Source organism: Camponotus vicinus, unplaced genomic scaffold (assembly GCF_025532165.1).
Source record: "Camponotus vicinus isolate PSW18456_S1 unplaced genomic scaffold, iyCamVici1.0 SCAF_12, whole genome shotgun sequence".
Taxonomy (NCBI): Eukaryota; Metazoa; Arthropoda; class Insecta; order Hymenoptera; family Formicidae; genus Camponotus; species Camponotus vicinus.
Window position 1 is genome coordinate 4,073,646 of NW_028141948.1, and position 19,469 is coordinate 4,093,114.

General features: G+C 28.2%; 1 protein-coding gene across 1 annotated transcript in view; it reads left to right on the forward strand.

The window, feature by feature from the left end:
• Positions 1-7,374: 7,374 nt before the first annotated feature.
• LOC145963505 (uncharacterized) overlaps positions 7,375-19,469 on the forward strand; it is a 74,076-nt gene continuing 61,981 nt past the window's right edge. Inside the window, exon 1 of the mRNA XM_083085530.1 lies at positions 7,375-7,851. Coding sequence (XP_082941656.1) covers positions 7,820-7,851 — 32 coding nt within the window. The 5' untranslated portion in view covers positions 7,375-7,819. The remainder of the gene's footprint in view (positions 7,852-19,469) is intronic.

Here is a 19,469-nt window from a genome sequence, read left to right on the forward strand (position 1 = left end):
TATGGGTCGACGCAGAACTCTCCAACGCGATACTAAGATTCCGAAAGCATTTTCAATCGTTCGTCGTGCACGAGATAATCTATAATTGAAAATTCTTTTCTTTTCATCTAAGTTTGTACCTGAATAAGGTTTCATTAAATTTTTTGACAAAGGAAATGCATCATCTCCAATAAAAAAAAATTAGTTGATTCATCATCTCCTGGTAGTTTTACTCTTTCTTTTGGCAAATTCAATCTTTCTTCTTTTAATAATTTCCCAAACTCAGATTCAGCAAATACACCAGCATCATTTTGACTTCCGTATGCTCCGATATCAATTAGAGTAAATTTGTACTTATAATCGCATGCAGCCATCAATACCACACTAAACGTTTTTTTATAATTAAAAAATAAACTACCAGATCGTGCAGGCGCCTGAATTATACAATGTTTGCCATCAATAGCTCCTACACAGTTTGGAAAGTTCCATTCATCAAGAAATCCTGCACTAAATCTTCTATAATCTGCTTCTACAGGAGGTGATACAAATTGATGAAACAAAACTTCCACGATAGCTTTAGTTGTTTCTTTAATGATATTATATGCTGTAGATTCTCCGATACGGTATGCTAATGCTACTGATAATATTTGATCTCCAGTCGCCAAATATCTAAGAGTCGAAGACAAACGTAATTCAGGAGAAAGAGCTCTCCAATTGCATTTCTGGAGTTTTGGAGCTATCATTTCCAGTAATGTATAAAAAGTATCCACTGTCATCCTTGTATATCGAAAAAACATTACGGTATCGTCTTTTAACTCTTGAAATAAAGCTTCAAAGTCTCCTTGATAAGACCTATTTACATTTATAGGTCTTACCCACCACCTCCTCCGCCTACGTTGTCTTTTTTTCCATATAATGACCAACGCACTCCATTGTATAAATTTTAGGAGAAAATCAGGATCTTCCCATATATCGTCCATTGCTACAAAATAAACAAAGTGTTAATTTTTTCATTATTTTCTTTATCAATATTTTTCGAATATATTTTTAAGAGAATACCGAAGTTAATTTTATGTTTATATTAATCATTAACGTTAAAAAAATATTTTTCATTTATATTACAGAAAATTTTGATGAATAACACCTTAAAATATATAATTATGTTATATATATATTATAATATGTAATTATGCAATATTAATTTGATTTTATATTTTTATATTTTATTTTATTCTTATTTCAATAAAGTTTATTGAATAAACTTTAGCCACTTATCTAAATATTAATTATATGAACCATATAGATCAAATCAAACAATTAGGTTATATCACACGTTTTTTGTACCACATAATTGTATATAGAAAAACTATATCTTAAAACTTTTAAAATTTATTTCTTTTCGTCTATCTAAAAATGACTTCTGATTGGTCGAATTTTACTCTTATGCTTAAAGTTATAATTTCAGCTTATGGATCCATTGCTATTGGCTGACATGTTATGCTACGCTCCTATTGGCTAAATCCTTATGGTATGTCTTAATGTTACGGCTATGGAATTTGTGTGCTATAGCCTAAAAAAGTAACTATAACTGTAATTTCGTTACAAGTAACGAGTTACTTCCCAACCCTGTATATATAAAATCCCCAAAAACTTACCTTTTTAAAAAAAAGGTAAAAAAAGGACGCCAAGTTCATGCACAAATTGTATCTAACTGTAGTCTTATCTACAAAAATAGTGATATATAAAAATTGCGCCAATTAAGGATAAAAATTTGTACAAGATAAATACAAATACACCCACACAGAAAATAATATCTATTAGATATCTATTAGATATTCTCAATGGGCATTAGGGATATCCACGAATATATAGGAAACATATTTATTAGACGTGCTTTAGATATCCAGATGTCCGCCATTCGAGATCTCATAAATATCCAGGTTAGGATATCTACATAAATATCCATTAGATATTCATACAATATTTAGTGGATATTTCTGTAGATATCCATTGCATGTATACTGGATATTCATCAGATTTCTGCGTGGATATTTATTCAATATTCCATAAATATCTACAGGATATGTAAACTAATATCCTATAAATATCTATACAATATTCAGTGGATATTTATTATATATAGATACATTTATTACGTATATATTGATATTTATTTTTGAATGGATATTGATTTAATGTTCTGTATATAGATACCATATATAACGGAATTTAACAAAAATTAATCGTCTGCGGTTAATTATATGGAGCTCTGGAGCTCCTCGCAAAAGCTAGAGGACATGCGGCTATAATAGTCTGCGCTCTTTGACCGATAAGCCGTGACTCGTGGGACCTGTGCTGCGGCCTTATATACTGTCTTAGATGGATCCCACTTTCGGGTTAGGCGTTTTCTTTTTCGCCACCTAGCGGCGAGGCGTGAAGCTCATGGAAGTATATGAATATCCATTGGATATCTTTGGTAGATTTTCAGTAGATATGGATATGTGGATTTTATATGGATATCCAATGGATATCCTTGATAGATTTTTAGTGGACATGGATATGTGGACATTATATGGATGTCTAATGGATATCCTTGGTAGATGTTCAGTGGACATGGATATGTAGACAATATATGGACGTTCAATGGATATCTTTGGTAGATTTTCAGTAGATATGGATATGTGGACAATATATGGATGTTCAATGGATATCTTTGGTAGATTTTTAGTAGATATGGATATGTGGATTTTATATGGATGTCCAATGGATCCTTGATAGATTTTCAGTGGACATAGATATGTAGACATTATGGTCCATATTCTGAATCCTCTTTTATCGATAAAAGTGCCTCTAGTGGCTTACAGCCAATCAGAAGGCTTATAAGCCACTTTTAAAGGCACTTTTATCAATAAAAGAGGATTCAGAATATGGACCTATATGGATGTCTAATGGATATCCTTGGTAGATGTTCAGTGGACATGGATATGTGGACAATATATGAATGTTCAATGGATATTTTTGGTAGATTTTCAGTAGATATGGGTATGTGGATTTTATATGGATGTCCAGTGGATATCTTCCATAGATTTTCAGTAGATATGGATATAGGGATTTTATATGGATATTCAATGGATATCATCATTGGTTATTCAGGAGATATAAACATTTTAGACATCTTTTAGATATCTATTGGTTATTCAGGAGATATAAACATTTCCCAGACAGCACAGGACATCCTATGGATATTCATTTTATATCCATTTTACGTCCACACGTCCATGGACATGAAATGAACATCCATCGTACATTCGATTTGAGACATCCGTTAATGGCCAATATTTGGACGTCCATAAGATGTCCGATCTTGGACATCAAAGTTTCGCGCAAGCACGCAAGGATGTGTTAGTTCGTTCGTTTACCGCTACGCGACGTGCGATGCGCTATCTTTCTCGTATTTAAGTTTTAGTTATGAGAATTATATAAAGTTTGCAAAAGGTAACAAATAATATTAAAAATATACTGTTCAATTTAATTTCTGATCTAAATCACGAGTTTCAGATATTAAATTGATTTTATAAGTTGGACAAGTAAATGTCCGGCGAATAATTTAATATAAAATAATGAAACAAATTTAATATAAAATAATGAAAAATTTAATATAATAAATTTAAATTTTTTCATTAAAATATTTTGTAAAAATTATTTATACCTATTTTTAAAATATTTTTTTAATGTTCAAAACAAGTCCAATTTTAGTCCGTTTGGTCTTTAAAATGGACATTTTTAGGATGTCCAAAATAGTAACACTGGATATCCATAAAACATCCTAAAGATATTTTAGGCTCTAATCTGGATATTTTAAATACGTATGAAACGTCCAATTTGTTTATTTTTAATACGTTTTTAAGATGTCATTGTGCTGTCTGGGTTTAGACATCTTTTAGATATCTATTGGTTATCCATAGTGGATATGGACATTAAATGGATATGTAGATATCCAGAAGATATCCATTAAATATTTTCTTCTGTGTTGGCAAGGAAGAGAACTTGTACAAGTTAACTTGTACAAATTAATATAAAACAAAAAAGTAAAAAAAATTTAATTAAAAAAACTGCCAATTTTATTATATTATATAGTATATTGTTCAGCTTAAAAGTCTAAATTTCCAAATATAAATCAATATAAATTAATGAAAGAAATTAAGTCATTAAATTTAAATGTTAGACTATAATAATTAAAATTAATAATCAGAATATATTCCAATTTTTAAAATATATATTTAATTAGAATATCTGCCGGTTTTATTGGCAGCGCCAAGTTTTTTTAATTAATTTTTTTTTACTTTTTTGTTTTATATTAATTTGTACAAGTTAACTTGTACAAGTTTTCTTCCTTATACTTTTATTTATCTTGTACAAATTTTTATCCTTAATTGGCGCAATTTTTATATATCACTATTTTTGTAGATAAAACAACAGTTAGATACAATTTATGCATGAACTTGGCGCCCTTTTTTCACCTTTTTTTTAAAAAGATAAATTTTTGGGGATTATATTACTTCTTTTTTAGTATAATAGTTAGAGATATTATATATATATATATATATATATATATATATATATATATATGTATATATATGTGTATATATGTGTGTGTGTGTGTATATATATATATATATATACAGGGTGTCCCATTTTAACTTGGACAGTAAAATATCTCAAAAACTAAGCCCAGCAAACAAAAATGTTTCAGACAAAAGTTGTATGGTTTCGAGGGGGCCATAAGATGGTACCATTGGTTTGACCTTGAAGAGTCATTTGAAGGTCACATGAAGGTCACTTCAATTTTTTTAAACGGAACACCCTATATATTTTTGCACATTCTTGTAGCTTATCTCGAGAGCTTTCCAAAACACTATAATTAAGTACCTTTTCATTAAATAATTTCTTAATTTTACATAAACCGTAAAATATCTTGTAAAATATTTATTTTTCGATTATCTTACCTTAATACTTTTACGTACAAAATAATGAGAGGAATCAATTGGTGTAAAGAAAACACATAGTTGTTTTTAAGAAAAAATATGTAATTGGTAATTGCAAATTACATATTTTTTCTTCGAAACAATTATGTTTTTTCTTTACACCAATTGATTCCTCTCATTATTTTGTACATAAAAGTATTAAGGTAAGATAATCGAAAAATGAATATTTTACTAGATATTTTACGGTTTATGTAGAATTAAGAAATTATTTCAAGCCTCATAACTCGGAAAGTACTTAATGAAGACTAACTTAATTATAGTGTTTTGGAAAGCTCTCGAGATGAGCTGCAAGAATATGCAATAAAAAGTAGGCAGTTCTATTTAAGAAATTTAAGATGACCTTCACGTGACCTTAACAACGCTATTCAAGGTCCTACCAATATTACTATTTAATGCGTTACTTGAAACCCTACAACTTTTGTTTGAAATATTGTTATCTACCGTTCTTGATTTTCGAGATATTTGGCTGGCACGGGTGGTCTGATACACCCTGTATATTCTTATGGAACAATTGCGTAATTTTATTTTAAGAAGGAAGAAAATTTTGATGCATACTTTTAACGTATCAATCAATAATAAAAATTTATGAATCATAAAAAATAAATGCGGATTTTGAAATAAAGTTTTACATAAAAAGTTAAAGTGTTAAATTTAAAAACTGAATTTTTATATATGTATTTCTACTGCTTTAATATATCGAATATATATACGTAGCTTTAATAATAATAATAATAATAAATATAATATATATATATATATATATATATATACATATATATATTTAATAATAATAATAATAATAATACGTAGCTCTAATAATAATAATAATATTAAATCTAAACCTAAATCAAAATATAATTTGATTCACCTTTTAACTTGTACACTTCGCGACAACGATTCGTTCCGTGGCCCCTCTCACGGGGCAAGGGGGACGTAGAACTGGCCAATCAACTGGCAGCATAGCAGCGGCTGATTGGCCAGTTCTACGCTGGCCACGGAACGAATCGTTGTCGCGGAGTGTACATATTATATATGGATCAATACGGTCGATCTAAATAACTGACATTGTGTACCGATCAATTTATTATAATTGCAGTCGGTAATCTCTCGAATGATAAAAAGTTTGACACAGAAAATAAAACTCACCCTGTATATATATATATATATATATATATATATATATATATATATATATATATATATATACAGGGTGACCCATTTTAACTTAGGCAGCCAAATAACTCGAAAAATAAGCAAGATAGAGAAAAATGTTTTAGACAAAAGTTGTATGGTTTCGAGGGGGCCATAAGATGGTATCATTGGTTTGACCTTGAAGAGTCATTTGAAGGTCACGTGAAGGTCACTTCAATTTTTTTAAGTGGAATACCCTATATATTTTTGTACATTCTTGTAGCTTATTTCGAGAGCTTTCCAAAACACTATAATTAAGTACCATTCCGTTAAGTACTTTTTGAGTTATGATGCTTGAAATAATTTCTTAATTTTACATAAACCGTAAAATATCTTGTAAAATATTCATTTTTCGATTACCTTACCTTAATAGTTTTATGTACAAAATAATGAGAGGAATCAATTGGTGTAAAGAAAACACATAGTTGTTTCGAAGAAAAAATATGTAATTTGCAATTAACAATTCCATATTTTTTCTTAAAAACAACTATGTGTTTTCTTTACACCAATTGATTCCTCTCATTATTTTGTACATAAAAGTATTAAGGTAAGATAATCGAAAAATGAATATTTTACAAGATATTTTACGGTTTATGTAAAATTAAGAAATTATTTCAAGCATCATAACTCAAAAAGTACTTAACGGAAAGGTACTTAATTATAGTGTTTTGGAAAGCTCTCGAAATAAGCTACAAGAATGTACAAAAATATATAGGGTATTCCATTTAAAAAAATTGAAGTGACCTTCACGTGACCTTCAAATGACTCTTCAAGGTCAAACCAATGATACCATCTTATGGCCCCCTCGAAACCATACAACTTTTGTCTAAAACATTTTTCTCTATCTTGCTTATTTTTCGAGTTATTTGGCTGCCTAAGTTAAAATGGGTCACCCTGTATATATATATATATATATATATATATATATATATATATATATATATATATACATAGATACACGGAGAGCCTCGCTAATGTTTCGCATGAACTTGGCGCGAGACTACCGTGTCTCTTGATACATATATTTAATATATATATATATATATATATATATATATATATATATATATTATATATAATTTTAATATATAATTGAAATCCGAAAAATGACAAAAATTTGCGACAAAAATTTTCAAATAATTTCGGAGCTTCTTTGAAGTATTTTTCCAAAATCGAGAGAACGTGAAAAAGATTATTCGCTTTTTTACTTTATATCTCGCGAAATAGATCTCGTCTTAATAATCAAACAATCGTCCATTGTCTCGCGGTCGCGTAAATGCCTTTTTAACCGCCTTGTTGTAAATGCACTTTAAGTCTTGGCGCAATAGGTTTTGTAAGTGGATTGCGGCATAAAGCGCATTCTGAAAATCATGGTAATAATCGACGCGCGAGCGATCCGCTGCAAGGACACGGAACTCCACGACACAGCCGTTTTTCCCGGTGAAATACTGTGACAAGGTTACGTCTCGCTTCGCGGGTTAATGCTCTGACATGGTGAAAATTCTCGACGATCACTAGCCGTCGTTTCTATCGAGCAAAAATGACGGATAGTCCTGGCGATATTGTGCATCAGACACGAACAAATGTCAATTACTTGACTCGCAATGCCATCGATAATAAGTGGAAAAAGAGACAGGTTAGAGAGCATTTCATATTAATTCTAATGGTGTTTTTTTCTTTTTTTTGCACGATTAAATTATAGTAGAATTTAAACGGATTGTATCTTTTCTAGTAATGGTGTATAAAATCCGGTTGCATCTATGTATATAATATAACGATATGCGTTTATATAAATTATATATTGTATTAGAGTAAAATGATTTCAAGCTTTAGCAATGTTTCAAATCTTATTAAATTATTCTAATTTTATGAAATTATCTTATTATGAATTTATGGGATGTATATATTATACACATGTACAATCTATCTCGCTTTTTGTAATATTAAAATAATATATTATCAAAATATGTTATTAAATACACACACACACACACACACACGCACACACACACACACATATATATATATATATATATATATATATATATATATATATTTAATAACATATTTTGATAATATATTATTTTAATATTACAAAAAGCAAGATAGATTGTACATGTGTATAATATATATATCCAATAGATTCATAATAAGATAATTTCATAAAATTAGAATGATTTAATAAGATTTGAAACATTGCTAAAGCTTAAAGTCATTTTACTCTAATACAATATATAATTTATATAAACGCATATATATATATATATATATATATAGCCATCTTAATCTACGCACTGAAATATCTCAAAATCCATAAGTTTAAGACAAAAATGTTTCCGACAAAAGTTGTATGGCTTGAAGAGGGCCATAAGATGGTGTCATTGGTTTGACCTTGAAGAGTCGTTTGAAGGTCACGTGAAGGTCACTTTCAATTTTTTAAATGGAACTGCCTACTTTTTATTGCATCTCATCTTGAGAGCTTTCCAAAACACTATAATAAAGTATTTTTTCGTTGAGTAATTTCCGAGTTATGAGGCTTGAAATCATTTCTTAATTTTACATAAAATATCTTGTAAAATATTCATTTTTCGATTATCTTACCGTAATACTTTTATGTACAAAATAATGAAAGGAATTGGTGTAAATAAAACACATAGTTGTTTCGAAAAGAAATATGTAATTTGCAATTAACAATTACATATTTTTTCTTAAAAGTAACTATGTGTTTTCTTTACACCAATTGATTCCTCTCATTATTTAAGACATAAAAGTGTCAAGATAAGATAATCGAAAAATGAATATTTTACTAGATATTTTATGGTTTATGTATAGATATTTTATGGTTTATGTAAAATTAAGAAATTATTTCAAGCCTCATAACTCGAAAAGTACTCAATGAAGAAATACTTCATTATAAGATTTTGGAAAGCTCTCGAGATGAGCTACAAGAATAAGTAATAAAAAATAGAAGGTTCCATTTAAGAAATTGACGGTGACCTCCACGTGACCTTCAAATGACTCTCCAAGGTCAAACCAATGATACCCTCTTATGGCCCCCTCGAAACCATACAACTTTTGTTTGAAACATTTTTGTCTTAAACTTATGAATTTTGAGATATTTCAGTGCATAGATTAAAATGGCCTACCCTGTATATATAAATTTTAATACGAAAATGCCGAGACAGTAGTTTTCAAGTAGGAAAAGTATGCAAATCACGAATGATAAGATTAGAATTTCGCGCGTGCACATATTATATATATATATATATACAGGGTGTCCCATTTTAACTTGGACAGTAAAATATCTCAAAAACTAAGCCCAGCAAACAAAAATGTTTCAGACAAAAGTTGTATGGTTTCGAGGGGGACATAAGATGGTACCATTGGTTTGATCTTGAAGAGTTATTTGAAGGTCACATGAAGGTCACCTTCAATTTCTTAAATGGAACCTACTATTTGTCATTGCATATTCTTGTAGCTTATCTCGAGAGCTTTCCAAAACACTATAATTAAGTACCTTTTCGTTAAGTACTTTTTGAGTTATGAGGCTTGAAATCATTTCTTAATTTTACATAAACCGTAAAATATCTTGTAAAATATTCATTTTTCGATTATCTTACCTTAATATTTTTACGTACAAAATAATGAGAGGAATCAATTGGTGTAAAGAAAACACATAGTTGTTTTGAAGAAAAAATATGTAATTTGCAATTAACAACTATCCTTGACATTTTCAATTAAAAACTATCCTTGACATTTTCGTATTAAAATTTTCGTCTTGAAATATTACAAAAAATTTGTCATTAAAATATTTATATTTTAGGGACATCCTGTATATATTTTTAATATAATACACAAAAAAATTAAGAATTTCTCTTTTTTTTTTCTTTTCGCGTGCACGAAATCTCTCTCACATTTTATAATTAAAATCTTTAAATGGATATTATATAATAAATACTTACGTAGTTTGTAGTAGTTGCAATATATTTATTGAAATATTAATAAGAAAACGACAGAAACTTATTATCCAAAATATAAAATTTTAAAGATTAATAAATTTCATAGTTAGTCAACCTATCAAAATTGCAAATAAATTAATAAAAAATGTAACTTTAAAAGCTTTATGTAGGAAGACATTTAATTTTATATTATCATTAATATAACATTAATATATTATTAATTTATAACATTAAAATGTCAGTTTCTTATTTTTACGAACCTTGACTTAAGATCAAACTCCGTATAAATTTTACATAATTGTGAAATTAAAAACAAGTGTTTCGTGGTGTATTATTAACAACAACTAATAATACTCTTACTATTTACAAAGACATATAGTAATATATGATGTATGTACATGTGTATGTACAAGCGCTTTCGATTAATTTAGCGGAACGTGTTATACGTATAAGCACGTGCTTTTACATAATATATTGAAACTTAATTAACTTCGTGGGAAGGGGAAGGGAGGGTGACGCAACACCACATATGCGTAAGATTTCGCACGTAGTGTTAGATAACGGGACAGCCGTCGTCATTATCATCGTCATGTTCGAACAACGAATACCTATTCCGCGCGAATGGTCCTTCGCGAGAGCTAAGAAGAAAAAGATTAGCGGATTGCACAATTTGGCGCGTGATCGCAACTTGATGGATAGAGAGAGAAAGAGAGAGAGAGAGGGAGAATGTGCGCTCTAATGTATATGCATTATAGATTATAGTTGCAAGCCAGTATATCCGCGAACTATACAGATACGCAGCATGTTCTATTCAATGTCATTCATTTTTGATTGATATAAACCAATATTTGCTTACAATTAGTTATTGTTATTGTAGCCATTAATCGTATAATATGAACATAATTTTTAACAAAAATTAAATATTTGATATTAGTGCTTTCATGTAGACATTTTAGTTTTATTTCATTTTTAGAAATTTCATTTTTTTTTCATTAATTTAGAAAATTGAGATTGCTTCAACATTCCTAATAAATCACTTTCAATTTTACATATTATTTTTTACATATTAAACTCATTTTTTTAATGAATAAACCTTGCTATTATTTTTGCAGTAGAAACTAATTCTTTATAAAGTTAAGATTTCTTATCGTCATCTGCAGTAAAAGTGAAAATGCAAAATTCTGTAAATTTATTAGCTCAGCATCATAAAAGATCAAGATAAACAGTACATTTGGAAAATTCTATGTGCTATATTTTATTACATTAAGTTTTAATGTACATAATTACTTGTAATATTATATAACACAATTAATTATAATATATATTAATATAATAAACATGTATATAATATTATTATTTGATTTTTTCTTTCTTGTAAACGATAGCAAATTATTAACTTCTTAGTAGCGCGTTGTCGTTTTCTTCGGACAAAGTGTATAGTTTAGATCCGGTTCCGCGAGCAGAATACGTGCGTCTTGTTGCCTGCATAATTGATTATATGAAAATATCAGCAAAATACCGGCGAAGATGCGTTGGCTGTGGCTACCAGGAATAAGCGCATCATGCGATTAATTAGAATAAAGATACAATGAAATCATTAATTCATTCAGCATTTTTCCGCTGATAATCTATTAAACGAATTAATTATTTGTACGAGAAGTCTCGTTGCTGTGATATGTGTTATTACGATAACTGTAACTGTGGTTTTAACTATCCGCAATAGTAATATGAGACAGATTGTTATTTATTCAGTGATATCCAATTCGTTAATCATAAAAATGCCACACGATTCACAGTATTCATTATCGCCAAATTTTGAGTTTTATTTTTCAAATATATATACATATATACGTCCTCATTAATTGTAAGTTAAATTTTTCTTTTTGAATTAATTTAATATAAAAAATTCTATAACTTGATACAAAATTCTAATGATGTAAACTGACTTCTGTTTTCTCTCTCTCTCTCTCTCTCTCTCTCTCTCTCTCTCAAGCATAATGATTTATAATGATTTTCGCAATATATATAAATGCGTACATTAACATCATTGTATCGATAAGATGACAAATGAAAGATATTTTATTAAATAATATAATAATAATAATAATAATAATAAGAGAATAATAATAAAATATAATTATTAAATATATAAAAATTTGTTTCATTTGAATTTGATTATCTCATAAGACTTTGAATTTTATTATCTCAAATTCCACATCGATTTTAAATCTTAATATTTTTGATATTTTTAAGCACTTTAGACTGTAGTTCTTCATCGATAAAATTCTAAATTAAAAGATGTCGTAAATGGGCCTCCACATGTGTTTTTCTTCTTTTATGATTTAGCACAGCGAATCTCGCAGATCAAGAATTAAGAATTTCGGAAATGGTAACAAGATAATATATAATATATAAAAACTATTCCATGATCTATCGTTACCGTACTTTCTCTAATAAATGAACGCATGATAAAGTATTTTTATAAAGAATACAACATGTAACTTAAATTGCACCGTATAAATTGTGTATAAAACTTTTTGTATTACTTAATATACCTTTTTTATTATTTAACATATTAAATAATAAATTTTACAAATCTTATCTAATCGTCTATTGTTGCTAGAAAGTTTATATAATTAATTTATTAAGTAATTAATAATGATTATTAATATTTATAAATCACATTTAGGGCAAAATGTCGTGTAAAACATTTCTTACATAAATAATCATTTAATTATAGTTAAAATTATACACAATAAAAATTTTCCATTTTCATATTCAAAATTTTCTAAATCATCAAAAATTAGCTCGTTAAGCAAAAATAGAGTCTTTTGATGTTGATATTTATGATAAGCTATAAAGAATTTTATATGTTCTGCGGCATAAAATAAGATAATGTCGTATCGGCTTAGATAAATGTTCAGGTCACGAATATTTCGCTCATATGTGCGGATAAACATTAGTTATATCTTGACATTAAGGCACTTTTGCTAGGCGCATGTTTTTGCCAGCTTGTTTGTTTTAGTCGGGAAATGCTTGACCTTTCTTTAAATTACAAGCAAACGATAATCAGAAAGGTAATGCCGACATAATAAAAAAATGCAAGAGGTACGAAAACAAAAAGACATCAAGTATGACAGATACTTAGGCTGTGTTTCAATATTCACGGCCAGTACTGAAAATCTATAGTGTACGTGATGTAAACTATAGATTTTCAGTACTGGCAGTGAATATTGGAACGCAGCCTTAATATGATAATGTTTCTGAAAAATGAATTTTTCGTATCTCTTAATCCAATGTCGAGTTTAGATTTATGCGTTATGAAAAGAATTATCATTGTTTGAGAAATAGGTAGATTAAAATAAATTGGAAGGAATTTATTTCTTGGAAACAGAGTAGTTATTTTTCGAAAAGCGGTTTCATAATTGATTTTATATCGCAATAAATCTCTAATTATATTTTTAAATTTTAAAATCAAGGAGGAAGAAAAAAAAGTATAGTTCAATATATTTTAACTTACGAATAATTTTTATTAAGTTTTGATATCGGAGATTGTTTCTTATAAAAAAGGAACATATGATTAAGTTTGTTTTGGACAATTTATAATTTGCAATAAAATTTAGACCAGATTATTATTTATAATTTTATACATCGTGTGAAGCAGAAAATATTTAAAAAATTAAAATATCTCATATATTTCTAAAGTACATATCAGAATATATTAAAATACTGTACATACATTAATATGCGGCATATAAAATTATAAATATATTTCTGTTTTGATTGCGAATTATAAATTATCCAAAATAAATTTTACATTAAGAAGTAAAAGAATTTTGGAATAATACTTATTTCTTCCTCCAAATGATTTTTATTTTTTTTAGAATGCGAAGATTATTTATTATGTCCCAATATTATTTGAAATATAGATGTAGTAACTAGTTCTACGTCATCGCTATATATTTCACGCATTGTTCAAAGCTACATCCTGCAAGTGCCTCCGTATTGGCTTAAGATCGTGTGGAACATAATTGTCAAGGTTGCTGGCATCGTATTATATCATCTGATTTGTGCGCGGGTGTAATGTATGTAAAATATTATTTGTTTGAAAAGCACGTGTTCAGTAATTTAAAAATACAATTATATTCTCAAACAAGAAACAGCATTTTTTATTCTAAAAAAATGTTAATAACAAAATTAATTGTACAAGTAATAAATTTTATAGGTTGCAATAAATTTTGCAAGATATATAAATTTTATATATCGATCTCTTATCATACGTCTTGTAGCAATTTTATGGAATTTCATTCATGCATATGCTATGTGGAATACATGATGAATACATGACTGAGATTCAAAAGAGATTGTGATCAAATATCCTACAAATATCCTGTTTTAAAAGATATTTTAAAGCAAGATATTTGTACGAAAATTGTTACAAGACGTACGACAAGAGAAACCGATGTACAAAATTTATCTTGCAAAATTTATTGCAGGTTTATGTAATCTATTACTTGTACAATTAGTTTTGTTAATAAAATTTTTAAAATTTTGACACTGATAACATGTTTTGTGTATTTTTTTACTTGTATTACTTGTTTTTTACTTTTTTAATATTTATATTATATTATTTTTTTACATTATTTTCATTGTATACACACACACACACACACACACACACAAAATATATATTGTGTGTGTGTGTATTTATATTGTATATATTATACTAGTGAAACTAATAATAAATAAATAATAAAAGAAAATAATGCAAATAAAAATAAATGTACAAAATAAGCATTAATTTTAAAATGAAAAAAGAGATGATTATTTTTATTATCAAAGCTAAATAAATATATTCATAAAAAAATTTTCTTTTTTCCTGTCAAAAACTTAATTTTTCGACAGATTGAAAAATGAGTGAATCTTTTTGCAATGATTTTGTGTGAAATAAAAGAAAACATTCAGCGTCATTCAGTGTGCCAACTTCGCCAAATTATGTTATAATAGGAATCAGGAAATCGTTCCATGTCGATTAATGTCTTCTATATTTGATATAATTTCTATCCTTGAATTTCTTCAAGATCTGTATAAGAGTTTAGATCAAATTTATATTTGGCATAAGATATAGAAAAATTGCAAATTTTTTAACAAAGTACAGTGTCAATCATGTGACTTAAATATTACTTATTATTTTTATTACACTGTATTATAATTTTAAACAACCATATTTTCCATTCAAAATTACTAAATCTTTTTTTTATTAAATATTGTGATATTGATATATAATCACAAATATATCACATTGTTTTTCAAGAACTAGTAATATTAAGTTGTTTTAACAATAAATGCAGCGATATTTGATGCTATAATAAATATCCGTTCGTTGTATTAATGTATAAATCTGTAATAATATTATCTCATCCTTATTAGTATATTGATATTAATAATCTGTTGTTCGTCGGCTATAACGTCGGAAATAACAAAACAAATATTCATTGTTTTGCATCCATTATAAATCACAATGTACTTAATAGCTAACATTACTAATTTCTTTCCGCGAAATCCTTAAAGATCGGTTTTTTTAGAAATAAGAAGGAAGCAAAAGAGAGGAATACTGTGTTCTTCGTATATGGAATTGCAATTTACGGACAATGTTGTCGTGTATTGTTGCGCCACATTACAATCAAGATGTACTTTCATCGGCAAGGTTATAGGTGTATGCCGTCAGGAAATGACTGCAACCCTGTTGAGAAAATTGGATGAAAATCCAACCTAACCATCTTTATTATATACTCTCTTATTATGTTCTCTTAGCTTTTGATCTTTGTATATTTTATTTAATAAAATCCGATAAAATAGTATCGAAAATTGCTCATTGAGAAGAAAGGAAACTATTAATTAGAAAGGATTAGAAACTGAGTTTAGAATGCTGGAAAATTTGTGTGAAATATAAGAAGAAACGGCAAGAAAACTTGCGAAAATTAATTCTTATCTTCTCAGCCTGATGCGGTGCATTTAGCAATGCATATAGTGCGAGGCGCCCGGTGCATTACAAAGCGCATCTCAATAATCATAAATGACTGATCTTATGGAATGACAAGATCCCTGTCTCTCTCTTTACTTTTCTTCTCTTCTGCGACTGTCTTTTGTGTTTGCATCACTTGTGTAAGAGATGCTTCTCGTTGATACTACGGTCGTCGGTATATATTCAGCTGGTGAGAGCCTAGTATCATCGTGAGAAGACACGCGTTGATTAATGCATCCCCTCTCATACCGGTGCAACCGCGTACTGCATCATGCTCTGCATTGAGTTTGCACTAACAGATCGACTAGTTCTTCATTCTTTTATACTCCGTTTAATAAGTCTCTGTGTATATAGAGAGTGTGAATATTTAATATATTATATATTTATATAATATATTAATATTATGTATTTATATATAAATATAAATCTGATTTAAAAATTATTCATCATTAAAGATATAAAATGCAGGAGGCAAGTGTAAATAAATAAAATCTTTATGGATTGCAACCTTTATCGCATAGTAAATAAAAGGGAAGAATATTAACAATCATAAAATTTATTTTTTATTAATATATTTTTATTAATATATTTGTTTTAATATATTTGATGTTATATATAATTTATTATTTGTTTCTTAATTTTATTTTAATCTTTTACCTTAATTTTTTAATATATCAAATACTTGTAAATATCAAAATATTAAACAGTTTCATGATATAAGATATATCTAAACACAATCTAAACATTATAATTCGAATTAATGCTTTTCAAGTTGAAAATTTTTAATGTCCCTTAATTGTACCTCAATCTTTATTTATTATGATTAATTTGGTTAAAAAATTCAATATTCTATTTTTGATCATTAATTTAGTATTATATATACTTTTGTGTACGTGTTATATTTATTAATTACTTTTTGATTTCCTAATATAGTTAGTTATTATCATTTTCTGTTACTATTTAAATCCATGACTACTTGTACACATATATGTACTGAAAGAATTAATTTTTTATTATACATATATATTAAAAATGTGAACTTGATAGCACCAATGGAGAATTTGATTGTTCATATTATTTTACATATACCTACGTCTGTTGATATCTATTTCTAAAACTACAATTATTTGTTATGTTAACCGACAATCATTGATATTGGCGACTATGTTGATTACAATGTTGATAATGTGAATTAAGCTTTAGCTAGCGTTGAGAGAACATCATTATTACGAAACAAGGATGTCTACGACAGAAAGCAGGTCAGTACACGATTCTCCAGTTCCTGAGTTCATACAACTTTTTTGCACTCCTCTCCTTATTTGTGAAAGTCTGTATTCTTATATTTATAAAATTTAAAAAATAGTAGAAAGATTGTATAGATTTTTGGTAAATGTTTACTTTAGATTACACAGCTCGAAAAATTTTTATTCTTACATATGTTGTAGAGGATACATTCCTAAGTAATACACCGTTTGAATTTTGCGGCGGTCTCTCTTCGTTTCTGAGATATGCGATTTTGAAGTTTTATACTTGTATCATCTTTTCGTTACATTCTAAATATGTTTATATTTTTCTGTTTACATTTATTGTTTACATTTATATATATATATATACAGGGTGGCCCACGTAATGTGTTACAAATTTATCTCGGAAACGAAGCAATTTAGAGAAAAATGTTTCAGACTAAAGTTGTATGGTTTCATGGGGGACATAAGATGGTGCTATTAGTTTTACCTTGAGGAGTCACCTGAAGGTCACGTGAAAGGTTTGGAAAGCTCTCGAGATGAGCTACAAAAATATGTAAAATCATATAGGGTGTCCCATTTAAAAAGTTAGAGGTGACCATCACGTGACCTTCAGGTGACTCTTCAAGGTCAAACTGATGGCACCATATTATGTCCCCCTTGAAACCATACAACTTTTGTTTGAAACATTTTTCTCTAAATTGCTTCGTTTCCGAGATATAAATTTGTAACACTTTACGTGGGCTACCCTGTATATATACAGGGTGAGCCATTTTAATTAACGCACGCAATTATTTCGGAAACAAAGCATTTTAGAGAAAAATGTTTCAGACAAAACACATAGTTGTTTTTAAGAAAAAATATGGAATTGTTAATTGCATATTTTTACATATTTTTTCTTCAAAACAACTATGTGTTTTCTTTAGACCAATTGATTCCTCTCATTATTTTGTACGTAAAAGTATTAAGGTAAGATAATCGAAAAATGAATATTTTACAAGATATTTTACGGTTTATGTAAAATTAAGAAATTATTTCAAGCCTCATAACTCAAAAAGTACTTAACGAAAAGGTACTTAATTATAGTGTTTTGGAAAGCTCTCGAGATAAGCTACAAGAGTGTGCAAAAATATATAGGGTGTTCCATTTAAAAAAATTGAAGTGACCTTCACGTGACCTTCAAATGACTCTTCAATGTCAAACCAATGATATCATCTTATGGCCCCCTCGAAACCATACAACTTTTGTCTGAAACATTTTTCTCTAAAATACTTTGTTTCCGAAATAATTGCGTGCGTTAATTAAAATGGCATATATATATATATATACGTATATATTGCAGCATTAAGATTAATGAGAAATCGAAAATTACACACGCATCCGATAGAGTAAAAGTTTTGGAAATTATATTTATAGACATTATGAGATTAGAGGAATTTTGCAGGAAAGATTTTAAGCGATCGTATTTTTTTTTAATGCACGCTCATTGTATTACATAAATTTGCGCGATAAGTCAATCGAGGAGATTTTGAGGATTAGAAATAAAATATATATGTCCTTACCATGCATAAAATTATTCCGGTCCTTGACTAATTCGTAAAATTGAATTCGAGAAGATATTAATCTCTTTTGATCAGTGATAATCAGACTTAACAGCATCATCGCCGTGACTAAACTTTTCCTATCTTTAATATCCAGTACTCTATCATCTCGCGAATAGACATCAAATATGCTAAAATCTCCCTCATTCTGCATATGATTTCGCTTACGCTTAGATCTATTATCTTGTCATTATATTTTTGGAATGACCTCACGACCTTCCCCTGCAATCGTCTTTTTCACTTCACGTCTTGTATTCAACTGATGAATATGTACAGGATGAGACAGGAAAGATTGCATTCCCTACTAAATTTAGAAGAATCATTAATTATTATATGGTTGATTTATTGTATGATTAGAATAATAGTGAATAATTATGTGACGTGAGGTTTGTGTGTGTGTGAGATTGCTATATAATGGTAGATAA